Raw genomic sequence first — 15,437 nt, 5'->3', positions numbered from 1 at the left:
ATCACACCCCTATTGTGCTAGGCTCTGGCTTGATAGTCCCTGTCCTAGGTAGCTTGCAGTTCAAATAGACACAGCAGATAAAGGCTGTGTCTACACTAGCTCAAATCGTCAAAAATGGCTATACAGATGGCCATTTTGAAGATTACTAATGAGGTGCTGAAATGTGTATTCAGCACCTCATTAGCATGCCGCTGGCCACGGCTCTGTGAAATTGCTACTTTTTGCTACCGCGCGTCTCGTCCAGATGGGGCTCCTTTTTGAGAGGACCCTGGGAACTTCAAAATCCCCTTATTCCTATCAGCAGATAGGAATAAGGGGATTTTGAAGTTGATGGGGTCCTTTCGAAAAGGAGCCCTGTCTGGACAAGCCGCACGGCAGTGAAACGTGGCAATTTCAAAGAGCCGTGGCCAGCAGCATGCTAAAGAGGCGCTGAATATGCATTTCTGCGCCTATCTAGTAATCTTCAAAATGGCCATTAGAAAGGCTTTGTGAGGTGAAGGGGCTTGTGGAAGGTCGGGGCAGAGCCGGGAATAGAACTCGAGTATCCCGACCTATGCCAGTTGCTCTGTCCTCTGGACCTGCCCCCTTTTCATTTTCCCTCTTTGAGAAATTCTTTTGTAACATCACCAAACTTAGTTCTAGAAACTAACCCACAGAGCCAGCCCATTCATAGGCTGGTTCAGGGAAACTGCTTTAGGGGGCCCCACAGCAACTGCCCCACCTGTTGTGTGAACAAGACAGTGCCCCATAGCAAGGTTAGCCCATGGGACCCCAGGTGGGTTGGGGGATTACCTCAGTGGGGTGGGGTCAGCAGCAGAGGTCCGGCTCCCCACCACCCCTGCCCCGCACTCTTCGCAGCAGCGGGAATTGCACAAAGCAGAGCCATGCAGCAGCCTGCTCGGCTCCGCCATCTGTTAGTCAAGTCGCTCCACTTCCTGCTGCTGTGGAGAAGCAGAGCGACCCAGCCAGCAGGTGGCAGAGTAGAGCAGGCTGCTGCCACACCACACTGGGCCCCTCGGTAATCCCCAGGTCCCGTTGCTGCGGGGAGGGGGGCTGTAGAACGGGGTGCAGTGGGGTAGACTGGCAGAGCAAATGCAGAGTGCAGCAGTGGCAGAACTTTGGGGAAGGGGTGGAGCCTGGAGCGGGGCAGGGTGGCTTCCATCGGCACTGCACCCTCTAGAGACAGTCCGGCTGGCCCAGAGCATATTGAAATATAGGCCATAGTTTGACTAGGTTTTAAATACATTTAAGCCTCTTGACAGTTCCATTTATTTCCCTAGGTGACAATCATTGGCTACACATTGGGGATTCCAGATGTGATCATGGGTATCACCTTCCTAGCGGCTGGAACCAGCGTTCCAGACTGCATGGCTAGCCTCATCGTAGCAAGACAAGGTAGGTTTGCATCCTCCTTCAGCAAACAGAGCTGTAAAGCCACCGTGAGAGCATCTGCTACGCGTCCAGTGCCTTGTAAGGAGGCACAGGGTAAGCATGGTTTGTTAGCCTCCGGGGAAGTCTTCCCGCTAAAGGGGATGATGCAAAAGAGCATCTTCTCTGTAGTGGCCGGATGCTATTCTCAGGCGACCCAGGCTGAAGGGCAAGATATCAGCACTGCCTAGTTCTTCACTAGCTCAACTGAACAGGTGCGAGTGGGGATTAGTATGTCTGCTACTCAGGTATTGTAATACAGGGTTTCCGAGATGTGCCAAAGGGGTAAGGGTTTGACACGTGACTCCAACAGATCTGTAATAGACATAATTGCATGAAACCATTGCAGCCTTTGGGCTTCCGCTCTATGTTATTCGCAGCCATAGGGTTCCAGAGCTGCGCTGTGGGCAGAAGGGTCAAACGTAGGCGAGAGTAGCCTCCGTCCTGTCCTTTTCTGGTTCTCGTGCCTCTGGGGACGGATCAGCTGCCAGGGTAAATTCTCCTAGTGCCATTAAAGCAGAAGAACTGGCCCTTAAAGGCTTATATTGGTTCCACCTAACATGTGGGGAGGTCAGTGCACATCGAGCCATCAGGCTTGACTGGGGACGGGAATACACTAGAGGTGTACTCAGGCCTACCTCTGTTGGGGAAGGGGGAGGCAAAGCAGGTAGAGGCCCAGCATTTAAAAGGGGCCTGGCACTCCAGCCACCACCACTGCTACTTTGACAGTGGCAGTGGCCTGAGTTTTGAGCCCCTTTGAACACCCACAGCAGCGCTGCTCTGCACAGTTGTGAAGGGAGGGGGGGACCAGTGCTGAGGTCTGAGTGGCACTGAGGGCTGATGGCCATGGGCCGCACCCTTTCCACTGCCCCTTTCAGCATGCAGAACCAGGCCCCTCTCTCCCCTTGCTCTGGGGCCCACAGTGGCTGTCTGCCCTGCTGGGCATATGATTGTAACTTTGCCCTCAGAAGATGAAAGCAATTACTGGAATCTGGATTGTGCTTTAGCAGCATTGCTGGCACTAAGGCTCCATCTACACTGCTGTGCTTCCAGTTGGCTGTTCTGTAGAGAAAGCGACTAGGCAGTCCAGCTGCTCTTTGTCAATGGAGCCAATCAACACAGCAATCTGCGTTCATGTGTGGCTGCAACCACCTCTCATAGAGCTGGAAGGGACCCCAGGAGGTCATCATGTCCAGTCCCCTGCCCTCTTGGCAGGGCCAAGCACCATCCCTCACAGATTATTATTATTTTTTTAAATCTATTTCCCTGAGATCCTTGAGTGGCCTCCTCAAGGACTGAGCTCACAACCCTGGGTTTAGTACACCAGTGCTCACACCACTGAGCTATCCTTCCCCCCCTGCCTGACAGTAACTTAAGCATTCAAAAAATCACATTTAAGGGCTTATCTATGTAACCACCCACATGCAGGCTTAAACCTCAACCTCTGGAGTTTAGTGCAGGAGCCTCTACAGTTTAAGCTAAGAGCCGCTGGCTGGGGGAGAGACTCCCCTCCCCAGTGGGAACGCTGCAATGCAGCAAATTAAGTTACGTTGATTCCAGCTATGCTGTTTAAGTAGCTGCAGCTGTGTTACTTACTTGACTTTGTCTCTGAGCGTCGACCTGCCTAACTTAAAAAATTCAGGTCTGTTTTTTTAAAATTGGGCTTCTGTTTGTTTTTTTTCTTGTTCCTGAGACTTTGGGACACTTGAATCATTCTCTCCAGAGGTTCTCCACCAACACAAAGGCTAGAAAATGATTAATTTTGTGACAACTGAGATTATTGTGACTCCTTGAGCTGAGAATGTAAGAGAAACAGAGTTAGCAATGTTAGTCTAGGAGGCCAAGAGGCTGTTCCTTGGTGAAACATATGCTTTCTCAGTATGCTCATTTTTGGAAGAGATGAGCTTCAGGTAGAAAGAAAGGCCACATCTAGCCAACATTAATCAGTGCAGAGTCAGGAATAGTTGAGATACAGACATTCTTATTGAAGAGCAGGGAGCCTTTACTGAAACAACTGATTATACCCTGTTTCCTCTTTCTGCAGGCATGGGGGATATGGCTGTGTCGAACTCCATTGGAAGCAACGTTTTTGACATTTTAATTGGGCTGGGTCTCCCTTGGGCTCTGCAGACTCTAGCAGTGGATTATGGTTCCTATGTAAGTCCACAGTTTGACTGATTTGTTTTTTAAACTAGATACAGATATTTCCCTCAGGCTGCTTCCATGTTTTCTGTCAGGTAAAAAGTCTGTGGGTTGAATTTGAGTGAGCAAATAGCAGTACCGATGTATGGTTTAGGGCACTCCTAGTTAATTCTCCATAGAATTTCTGACGTGATTCCTTTTAGTTCCTGTTGAACACAGCAGCCCACACTGCAGTATGACACATTACTATAGTGTATTTTGTTCCATCTGAGGAGAGACAGGTGAGTTGTTTAATAGTAAACTGAAATCTCCAACTCAAAGGGATAAAAATATAATTATAAAACACAGATGGCAAGACGGGATGGGAGCAAACCCGCGTATCTTCTGTGAAGCTAAATCATGCCTCACCAAGCATTGAGAATTCTTGATGCATGCCAGTAAAAGCATAAATGAAGGAGGCTGTTAAAAGAACTAAGTAATCCAAGGTTGATGAGTAGAATGTTATCCTTAATCAGAATATTACTAAAGAGACGGAAGACAAGAGTGTGGAAATAAATGAACAGTTTTCAGCGCAGTAGGAGCTGAGCAGTGCTGTTGCCCTAAGGAACTATATTAAAACCCTTGTAATTTAGTAGATCAATTAATAATCTGGAATAGGGGGAGAATAGTGAGATGGTAACAACAAATTATTTAAGTGAATTAAGACTAGAGAAGACCGTGTGGATCCAGAGCAACCTGACCAAATGTCAACAGACCATTAATTTTTGTTGTTGACAAGTGCGAGGTGATGTACATAGGCAGGAATCATTTGAAATGCTTCTTAATATTACAAAATACTAAGCAAGCTAACTACTCAGGAGAATTACCTGGACATTGTTGTGGGTAGTTTCATGAACATATTTACTGAATATGTGATGGTGGTCAAAAACCAGAGTATTAGGCTGCCCATAATAGGAGAAGTACAAGAGACTCCATTAAGTCCACAAGATACTTTACTATTGCTGTTAATTTTACATAGAAGACACTCAGATACTAAGGTGATCATATAGCTATAGGCTTCATCATAATGTATACAAACGAATGGGCGAATTAATGTTGAACAGGCAACCTCAGTTCTGGTATTTCCTAACATTTGGATGCTTGGTGTGCTACCTTTACACCCTTTGCATACAGGTTTCTGTACATAACCCCTTATAGCTTTGTCTGCAGAACAATCTTTTGATACTTAAGAACAGATTCTCATCTGCAGTAAATTGTCGCAGCTTCATGGAAGTGATTAGAGTGATAACAATACACCTGCTAAGTTTCTGTCCCATGTTATCTCATGTTTGCCCTCACTTTATATCTTCCTGTGTAGTTGGAAGGTGAGGAAAAATTTGATAACAGGTTTTTTAGTGTTTGGTTTCTCTATCTCTTAGATTACGCTTGGAATGTCTTTGTGAAGCTGTAGTCATCTTCTCTGTTTGAGATTATGTGCTGTGCTTTTAGAAGGAGACAGCAGAGGAATCACTCTTTTTCCATAATTTTTGAAATGTTAGAAAAAATTGTCCGATACATTTTGAGACCTTAAGGCCAGTTCTAAACAATGTTTTTTCATGAACCACACATTGTATGACTTGGGGCAAGTGACTCCCCCTTTCTGGGCCTATATTTAACCTCCTGCCCTTTGTCTGTCCTCATTTGCATAGGAAGCTCTTTGGGACAGGAAGCTACTCATACTAAGTGCCTGCACACCACTTAGCATGATGGGGGCCCCAATCTGAGTAGAGGTCTCAAGCTGCTGCTTGTAATGCAGAATCCTCAAAATGTAGGGTTGGAAAAGACCTTGAGAAGTCATCAACTACATCCTCTGCACTGAGGACTGGTCTATCTAGACCATCCCTGACAGGTGTTCATCCAATCTGTTCTTAAACACCTCCAGTGACAGCACTACATTCACTTAAAGCCATAAACAGCACTTAGTGGCTTTCTAATATGATTCTGTATTTCAACACCAAGAGAAACCCAGTCAGCTCAGGGTCCCTCAGTCTCCCATGGAAGCCTATTCCAGAGTTCAATGATCCTTGCGGAGGGAAAGCTTTCCTTAATGTCTACTAAAAATAGCAGCTGTGTAAGCTCTCCTTCCCTGCCCCACCCCACCCATGCGGCAGCCTGCCTTTGCTTCTAAGACAGACCAAAGGACTAATTAAAACCCAGTGCAAATAAAAAAGATCTGTGTGTATATTTCATCTGTTTGTTGTTTTGAGCTTCCATATATTAAACATCTTCCCTGAATAAATTAGACTTCGGAGCCTGACTTAGAGCTCCAAAGCTAAAGTTTCAGTATGGAGGAACAGTGACTCTTGGACAGACCTTTGACATTTCACTTGGGCTGGGAAAGGAAGCCAGGGTACAAAACAAAATAAAATTAAATAACCTAGTAGGAATTGAATTCGTTTTTCTGCATCGTAGCTCATCCCTGTAGTTGTTTTGTTCCTCTAAAAAGGACGTAAAGAAGAGGCAGAGCATGAGTAGCCTGCTTTCATGCATGTGTAACAATGTCCTCACTGTTTGTCCAGCATTAGTGGTTGTGCAATGGGATCAGGTTTCAAATGCAGTCTTGCGAACAGACCCACAATCCACAATGAGCATTTCCTCATTATTTACTTCTAGTTCATGGATTTAGCCCAGAATCCACAGCCAGCGAGACTAACAATGATACCTGCATGTAAGCACTAGGTTCCACTTTGCTCAGCTATACAGGGGTCCTCAATATACGTTGGGAATAGGGACCATAAAGTTGTGATTTAGAGTGAAACAACGCATAATGAGGAATTTTTCCCCATAAGAAATAATGTAAATAGAGGGGGATAGAGGCTGTAAGAGTGTAAATTTTGCCTATGTGACCATTTAAACCATTATGTACCACTCATTTACCACAGCGGACATTTACATCATTTTAAGCAACATTGAAAGAAATCATCCTAACTCAAAATACATTTTTAAATCATTTTTTTACTATGTGCAGTGTGAGAGAGAGGAGAGTCACAGAGGATGCTGGGAGGGTACAATAATTTTCTGTTTTCGAAACAACAACTTAAGTGTGTGGAATTTTTACATTGTGTTCCTGAAGCATTCAATGGTGTAAGTGAAAAACAACATATATCGGAGCAACATATATTGAGGACTGACTGTAGTCCACTGACAACGATAACGTTTGTGAAATATGCTTGTTGGTTATTTATTCAGCCTTGTTGGTGTGCCTGGTGCTGGATTAAGCAGAGAGAAGCTTATGCTGAAGGATTTGTGAGAAAAATGTTAGAACTACTCACAGGAACAACATTTGCTCACAACATCATTAAGGCTGTGCATGACTGGGACTCATGCTTTTTACAGACAAATATGACTTTTCGTACATGTTAAACACGGAAGGATTTCAAAGCTAATAATAACCATTTCTTTAAATGTCTGGCAGGTTCCCAACTTCCTGTTTGGTTTGTCTCTTTTTAAAAGAGGAAGTCTCCAAAGCTATTTGTGAAGCTTTGAAGCATTTTCCCCACCACACACAGGATTTGAAATTAGAAAAGCCAGTTGGAACACAATTACTTTTAATTACCCCAGCAGAACAAACAAGAAAACTGAATTATGCCGTGGTCAGATTAAGAGATTTGAAATTTAAATTTAAGAGCAAGAAAAAGGTAAATGCATTTTACTAAATAGACTATTGAGGCACTTGTAGATTAAGACCAATGGCACAAAGACACTAATGCAAGGAGTGGAAGGGGCTGAAAGGTAAGCCTCCAGCCCAGAAATACATTTAAGTATGTGCACAACTTTAAGCATGTGAATAGACCTCTGAAATAGGGAAATGAAGTTAATGAAGTTTTATACTGAGCAAAACATTCTGGGTCATTTCAGCAAGCCAGACTACTTCAATTTGGGACACCCCTACCCAGAACAAAATAGTATTTAAATATTCCTGACAGGAAATAGAAAATGGAGGCAGGAGTGAAGTTTTCCTGTGGAAAAAAATTCCTCTAGTGGAACGACATTTCCACAGAAAAACCCTTCCGATGGAAAATTCCAAGACAGCTCTTTACTTGTGTAGATGTTTAGGTCACATTAAGTTCAGGGGCTTTAGGTCCCTGCTTAAAGCGAGACACGTGCTTCCATGCCTTGCTGAACTGGGTCCAGGATAGGTATCTTAAAACACACTGCATGAAGTGAGTTTTGGTGTTGATGTGGGGGGAGCAGGATTTCACCCATATCATATGCTCCTTGGACCAGAGTTAACTTGGGCTTATGCCACCATCCGCCAGGGAAAACACAGCCTCCAGAAAGGCAGTGGTGGCAGATAGCAGCCAAAGGATCTGTGGCACCCAGTGCAGCCCATAAAGTGGAAGGATCTGCTGGCTGGGGCAAGGTGTTGGGCAGAGCAGCCAATGAGAACATTGATTCAGTACATCCCTTTGTCCTCAGCCACGAGGGCTTTTGTGGCACCTAGGGTACGTCTACTCTGCGTTTTAAAACCATGATGGTAAGCCTGGGCCTCACCCCCCCTTCTAAGTGAATTCCCTCCCCTTCCCAGAGCCGAGCACTCCCAACCCACCCCGCAGCTGAATGCCAGCAACTCCCCAGAGATACTGCCTCTGGAGCCGCAGGGGCCATGCAGGACCACCAGGGCTGCAGGAGCTGCGCCGTAGCCATGCTGGGGCCATAGCCACAGGGTCTGCCACTGCCACCACGTGCTTGTCCCACCAAACAGTGGGCCACGTGCGTGGAGCAGGCAGAAGGCACTCCATGGCCGTTTCTACACAGACCACTTTCTTCGAAAGTGGCATGGTAATACATGGCCTGAAATATGTTAATGAGGCGTGGATGCAAATTCCCCACACCTCATTAGCATACAGTCACGTGATTTGGAGTCCAGAAGACCATTCTTCCAGACTCCAAAACACTTTGTGGAAGCACAGCCCCGCGGAAGCTTCCAGAAGGAAGTCCTTCTTCCAGAGGCCCCTTCTTCCGGAAAATTTTTGGGAAGAAAGGGCCTCCAGAAGAAGGACTTCCTTCTGGAAGATCCCCCAGGGGCCGCGCTTCTAAATGGCATTTTGGAGTCTGGAAGAACGGTCTTCTGGACTCCAAATCACGTGACCGTATGCTAATGAGGTGCGGGGAATTTGCATCCACGCCTCATTAACATATTTCGGGTCATGTATTACCATGCCACTTTCGAAGAAAGTGGCCTATGTAGAAATGGCCCACATGTGCAGCTCTGAGGAGCCCCATTTAAAGGCTCCAAGAGCGCCACGCGGCTCCAGAGCCTGGAGTTGCCACACATTTTCCACATGAGGCAAGTGGCGAGTGTATTTGACACCATGGCTGTAGATGTTTCTGGAGCTTGGGCTCTGCCTCGCCTTTTCCCCAGTGCTTCAGAGCCTGGTCCTCTGCTCAGTTGGTTTTAGTAGCATAGCACAAGCCCCGGTCTATAGACCCTGAGACTCGCTCGTGGGGGTTTTGACACAGTGTAGACATACCCCTAATCACGCAATAATGTTATTCCCTCCCTCCCTTCCTGACTCTAGGTCAGAGAAGCTGCCCATGGGGAACCCCAGAACCCTAATGATAGAGAAGAGTGGCCAGGGGCAGAATCAACAAACAAAAGGATGGGAAACTGAAGTTGTTTTTATTTCAATAAAGTTGAGGGAGAATAGAAGTTAAAAAGAGGGGGGGATTCAGCCCAGCAACTAAGGGGGCTTTCTCCAACTTGAATACACCTCCAGGCCTTTGTCATTTATCCTCTGCTTGAGCCAGACATTCAACTCAAAAAGAGTTGGATGTGGAGAAGGGGAACCTGACTTCTCGCTCCATTTGTCCCTCCTCCTGCAGCAAAAGGAGCTTCCTCAGCCCATGTGCAATCTTTTAGTCTGTCCTGTTCTTTTCTAACCTTGAACTGTGCCCATCACCCTGGTGTCAGAGCATTCATGGAAAATCACCAGGCTGACTACTTGGCACAGCTTCTCAATTAGGAGAGGAAGCTTGCACACTGGGCAACAACAGTGCCTCATTAGAAACTAGCCATGATCAGGGCCTGTTATATAGCATTCAGCAGACGTGGCTCGGTGTCAGTTCATTCAGTGTCCAGTTTCTTTTTATGCAGACGGATGCAGAGTGTTTTATCCACCGGAGCACTGGGTCCAGTTTCAGCACAGGAACAGAATGTAACAGTATTTTCTCTGGCTTTTTATATTACAAATTGCTAAAACAGCTTCCCACCGAGAAGAAGTTCTCTGAAGAGCTGACAAAAAGCGGGGGCCTTAACAGACATTGTACGGGTGTGCTAGCATCTCAGGCTCTGCAGGATGCTTGTTTTAACAGTCCAAAATATCCTTCTCACCCAGAATATCTGATGTGAATCTGTGCCCTGACATTCTGATTGGCATCTGTTCCCTAGGACGTTCTCCAGTGCTGTGTCTGGTGCAATCCCCCTATGTCTCTGTTTTGTCCTGTCTGAGTTAGAATCAGCAGTGACCAAACCTGCTTTCATTTACACTGGTCTAAATCCAGAAGAAATCAGTGGAGTTACGCTAGTGTTATACAGAAGTAATGCAGAACAAACTCTGACTCCTTTTTCTTTGTCGGTGTAACACGTTTGCCTGTGGTGATGTGTACACACAATTGGCAGCGTGCTCTATTAAGATTTTTTAGATACTGACTTATTTTAACCTTATGTGGTAATGTGGTTTCACCCACTAACCACTCAATAAAATGCTCATAGCAGGAAGTAGGTTTCAGTGGTAAAGTTCTGAATATATTATTAATAGTATGTTGTGCCTAATCTGAGGCTCTCCAAGTGGTTTACAAACATTAAACCTCTCAAAACCCCTGTAAAGCAGGCTTCCTGTGCCCATTTTACAGATGTTCCATTGAGCCACATAAAGGCAGCACTCTCTTCTTTGCAAAGTTGTAGCTCTCTAGCATGGTAAATACTTTTAATATACTACAGGAACTCTGCACAGATCATACTGGTCAGTACTAACAGTGCTGTTATGAGACTCATCTCCAAAAGTTACAGTTTTGCCTTGTTAGCAATAATATTATTTCTTTTGTGTATTACAGCGTAATGGGGTTCAGGTGTCCCCAAGCTCTGCACCCCATCTGCAGGCAGGAGTGACTCTCACTCAGCAGGTGACCAGCAGGTTTATTAGCCAACAGGGACACAACATTGTACAGAGGTGTCAGTACAGCAATCAGAGACAGCCAGTCCGATCCATTTTCAGGAGAGGAGGCCCCAAGGGGGCCCCCAAGCCGGGGCCTTGCCCCTTCCTTTGTCTCTGTCTCTCCAACTCACTGCTTTCCGATTCATAACCTTCAGGCTGCACCTCTCCCATTGTCTGCAGTACGGAAGTGTCACCTGGTCGCCTAGGTTACCCTCGACAGGAGCCACACACATACACACACTTATCCCCCACTACATCACATACAGCCACATCTAAATGCCCCAGCTCAAATCAAGTTGCCTGCTCACTAAAAGTGCCTAACTCTCATTGAAATGGTTGGGAGCTAGGCCTCTAAATACCTTTGTAAAATCCTGCTGAGTACAAACACATTATGCAACCAGAGTCCTTGAAAAGAGCTGACAGTCAGCATAGATAGAACTGGTGAAGAGCAAGCAGGGAGCTAGTCAGGGAGGTGAATTGACTTCTCTAACATCACAGTAAGTCAGTAGCAGAGCTGGGAATAGAATGTACGTCTCCCAAGATCCAGTTCTGTGCCCAAGCTACTGCATGGTAAGTGACACACCTGGTTCTGCTGGCTTGTTTTCTGTGCTCTTTGCTTTGGCGAATGTAATTTTAGTGCATGGATTAGCCAATGCTTCATCTTTATCTAGTGAAGACAGGCAAAATCAAACTACCAGGCATCAACAGTCGACCACCGAACTCATTCTTCCAAGGAGAGGTGTAAAGCAGGTCGATGGGAGAGTTTCTCCTGTCAACCTTCCTCAGTGAGGCTGGCCAGATAAGTCAATCCTAGATGGGTCTATTCCAGTTGTGCAATTGTCATCACTGGAACAATGTATCTAGGATCAACTTTAAGGTCTACTGTGTAGACTTGCCCTAAGTGGAAGTTCCACTCCTCCCACTTTCCTGCCTGTCATAAAACATGTCTACATTTTGAGTACTGGCACCCAGGAGGCAAGAAGCCATCCTGTTCTGTTTTGTGTTTAATCTGGACACAGATGCAAGCAGCCAAATCTCTTCGGCAATGTCTACACTAGAAGCATCTGTCTACAGACGTTACTGTTGGAAGAGATGTTCTGACAAAACGTCTGTTGACAGATCATGTCTACACATAAAAGTAGATTGATCTTTTGACCCCTCTCTGTCGACAAAAGGGCTCCTTGGAGCATCTAACTGGCTTTTTTGTTGACAGTTTCTGTCAACAAAACACATTTTCTGTGTAGATGGTCCACAAGTTTGGCAACAAAACCCTAGTTTTGTCACCAAAACTCTCTAGTGTAGACTTAGTGTTCATGTGCAGCCACCAACCTGGGTTACTGGATCTTTTTATTTTTCCTTAGCATACTTCTTGGACACAGAATGACAAGAGTCTGGTCAAGGCCTCATGTTGGTTCTCAGTCAAGTTTTCCTCCAGGACAGAACAGCTATTGTTGGAGACCAGATGGAAAGGTTTCATAATTGTTTGCTGTCTCCTCCTTTGGGAGGATTATCCATGATCTCAGCCTGTGATAACTCTGGTGGCTCCTTTAGTTGGTTAGTTAGTTAGTTAGTTAGTTTTGCCTCACATACCCTGTCTTCTTAAGTTTCTCCTTGTGCCCTGAGATGTTGCTCAAACCACCACCTCCTTCTTTTCTCCAGAAAGTAAAGCAGATTGCAAATCAGATGAAGATGAAACCCTCCTGGCCTTTTTCTAAGAAAATAAATATCAAGAAGCTTCCTCACTAAATTATCTTGGTTCCTTCTGTATCTCTTCTATAGCCCAGTTATGTTACTTCTAGGCAACCTTGTTACTTGCTAAGACTTGTCAGTATCTGGACGCTCACTGTTTCCAAACTCACCTCATCATTGCTCTCAGAGTACACTTGGTCACACACTATTTTACCTGCCTCCATATTGGCCCTCTCACCCATCCAGCCCTTATGCAGAGCTTTCTATCAAAGACTCACACCAGCCTGGTCCCCTGCAGCCTGTAGAAACCATTCACTTTTTCAGTTGTTCAGCACTGAATTGGTTGTTACTGCTGAAATCCCATTAGACTCAATCCTTGCAGCCAAGTAAGCCAGGCCTAGCAAAACCAGAGGAGAAGGAAGAAACCATCAGTGGGGAAGGAGATTCGTTTTCTATCTTTCTTCCAGTTGCTCCCTGGGGTCTCCATCTGGCAGCCTGGGTGAACCTGCAGCACCTTTGGCAATCAGAGCAGGCCTGGGTCAGGATATTATTTTTTAGCTTTCTTTGGTGAGCAGAGTCGGTGCCACCTTGAACAGCAGCTGTCACTGATTTTGTATCTATTTTCCTGATGTGGATTTGTATAGTGAATGACTAGTTGCCCTACGGCTGGATGCTCAGCCACTAGGGCAGGCTTAACTGTGAAGGCTGATGTCTGCTCCTGCTTTGGGCACCCTCTGAGTATCATCAGGTGGACCGGCCTGTGTGATGGGAAGTGAGCTGAGCAATAGCCCCTTCCACAAAACGATGTTCTTGCCTCCAGCCTGGAGACAAATGCCCTTTCTTTGGCTCTCAGACAAATCCCATTCCTTAGGTCTCGTCCAGTTCAGATGTACAGCACAACTGTCCACTTACTACTGTCCTGCATATACGTCCTTAACACATGTCCTACTGTGCCCTGGCATCAGTTCACATCACTGCATAACAATGACCAACCGGGCATGTGACTATCTTGTGTAACTAGTCCCTGTCTGACAAAGAGTTATCCCAGCAGGGGAGTGTGCGCTCCAGCTCGGCCTCCCTGGGGCGAAGTCCTGCATTCTTTTGAAGCAATACCAACCAGAGGACGGATTTTGCAGCCCTCACTCATGTTGAGTAGCATCTGCTCACGTGGGACAGGGTTTGCCCTTGAAGTGTGCCAAGAGCACAAACTGAGTGGTGCGTCACAAACTCTCAGTTGTCTCTCTGCGTCCCCACTGCCTCAGCCTTTGTGCTGGGACAACTTCCTTCCTCCGGTGCTCCAGGCAGCTGTGCTGGAATGGGGCTAGTGGAGCCAGTTTCTCACGCCCTGTCCACCCAGCTGCAAAGGCAGGGGAATAGCAGCTGGATGGCTGCTGGTCTCCCACTCACCCAGAGCCTGATAATGTCCATAGCTGGGGACTGGGAGTAACAGAACTCATGATGACCTGGGCAAGGGCAGAGCTGGCCTAGAACTGAGCCCTGGAGTTTCCTTTATTGAGTTTGCATTGATTGAGTTGCTCCACTGCAGATCTGTGTAGCTGGAACCCAGCCCCCAGTAATATGAATTGTGTTGGATTGTACAAAGGAAATTCGCAACGCAGGCCTACGCAAAAGAAATGCACACATACAAGCAGGAAAGCTTTAAAGTGCTACTTGCCTGCTTTTTTTTTTGTTTTGATAGTGTTTTGATAGTGTATAGACTAGCATGGCTTCCCCTCTGTTACTATACAAGCAGGAAAGTAACACACGCTCTAAATTGCAGCTGGGTGGGTTGCACTTTGGAGCCCCTGACAGATTTCAGGACCCACAGGGAATGCTGAGTACACTGAGTGAAGCCAACCCAGACACTGCTGGAGAAGTAGTTGGGGAGCAGGCTCAGAACCCTCAGCTTTTGCCAGCGGAGAGGGCTGGAAATATACCAGAAACCTCGCAATCAAATAATTTCTTATATATATGGATCCTGGAGCAAAATCGGTTTGGGTTTTGGCAAGAGCAAGTCCTTTTCCTCTGGGCAATTTCCAGAAGAGAACCGAGAATGGAAGTATATTATTTCCCTTTTATGCCCAGTGTTCAGCCTCAAATGCTGCTAGGCAGATTGCCCTGTTCGGGCATTCATGCTAGCATCCTTCCATGTGTAATGCAAGAAATGGGAGTGGAGAAATGCCCCATTTAAATTCATGCTGTGTTTGTATTTTCAACTTGCAAACCTGTCAACTATCATCAGTCAGTACAGAGTATGCTCCCAGTCTGCTAACCTGTGTGATTACAAACCAAACCTCTGAGAACTTATTTCTCCTTATTTCAATAGCAGAGAGTGCTTTGCCTGTAGACAACTGTCTCCCAGGAAAAACTTTCCTCTTGTTAAATAAATAGAAGGAGCTGAGCCCCCGACCCCCCCTTCCATCATTTATAGGGAAGTGGTGTTGGTTGGAAGTAGGGCCAGGCAAATCCAACTCAGGATGTGCCCACACTGTAAATCAAGGTGTAACTGCAGCATAGGTAAGCAGAGTCATGTTTGCTTTAACCTACCTAGTGTAGATAACAATAGTAAGGTAGACATAGAAGCATAGGCTTCAGCACAGATTAGCAACCAGAGTACAAGCCAATAGGGTGCTGAGGGTCTGGGTACACCTACTGGTTGCTAATCTGTTCGGTAGCCCATGTCAAATAACCATTGTCAAACATGCTACCTATTCAAGAGCCAGCAGAGCAGAGCAGAGCATCCCCAGCAGGGTCCAAGGCGTCATGCGGATAGTGGGGCCTTGGTGGTGGATGCTGAAATCAATTGGTACACAGGGCTCAAGGCAACCAACTTGCGCGCCTGGCCTTAAGTCTGGGTCGGAAATAGATGTTTGCCTACTCATTCTACGATCGCGCCTTCACTGGCAGGGTAGATGTTCTCCTCGATTCAGTCTTCTATTCTGCTCAAAATTCAAACCAAGCCCGAGCCCCATTTTCATTCCC

The 15,437-nt window shown here is 46.2% G+C and overlaps 1 protein-coding gene across 1 annotated transcript in view; it reads left to right on the top strand.

The window, feature by feature from the left end:
• Positions 1-15,437, top strand: part of SLC24A3 (solute carrier family 24 member 3) — a 376,441-nt gene that overhangs the window by 349,302 nt on the left and 11,702 nt on the right. Inside the window, exons 14-15 of the mRNA XM_074988441.1 lie at positions 1,281-1,395; positions 3,473-3,585. Of these exons, the coding sequence (XP_074844542.1) occupies positions 1,281-1,395; positions 3,473-3,585 (228 nt within the window). The remainder of the gene's footprint in view (positions 1-1,280; positions 1,396-3,472; positions 3,586-15,437) is intronic.

The sequence above is a fragment of the Carettochelys insculpta genome, chromosome 3 (assembly GCF_033958435.1).
Source record: "Carettochelys insculpta isolate YL-2023 chromosome 3, ASM3395843v1, whole genome shotgun sequence".
NCBI classification, from domain to species: domain Eukaryota; kingdom Metazoa; phylum Chordata; order Testudines; family Carettochelyidae; genus Carettochelys; species Carettochelys insculpta.
This window is presented reverse-complemented; position numbering and strand designations above follow the sequence as displayed.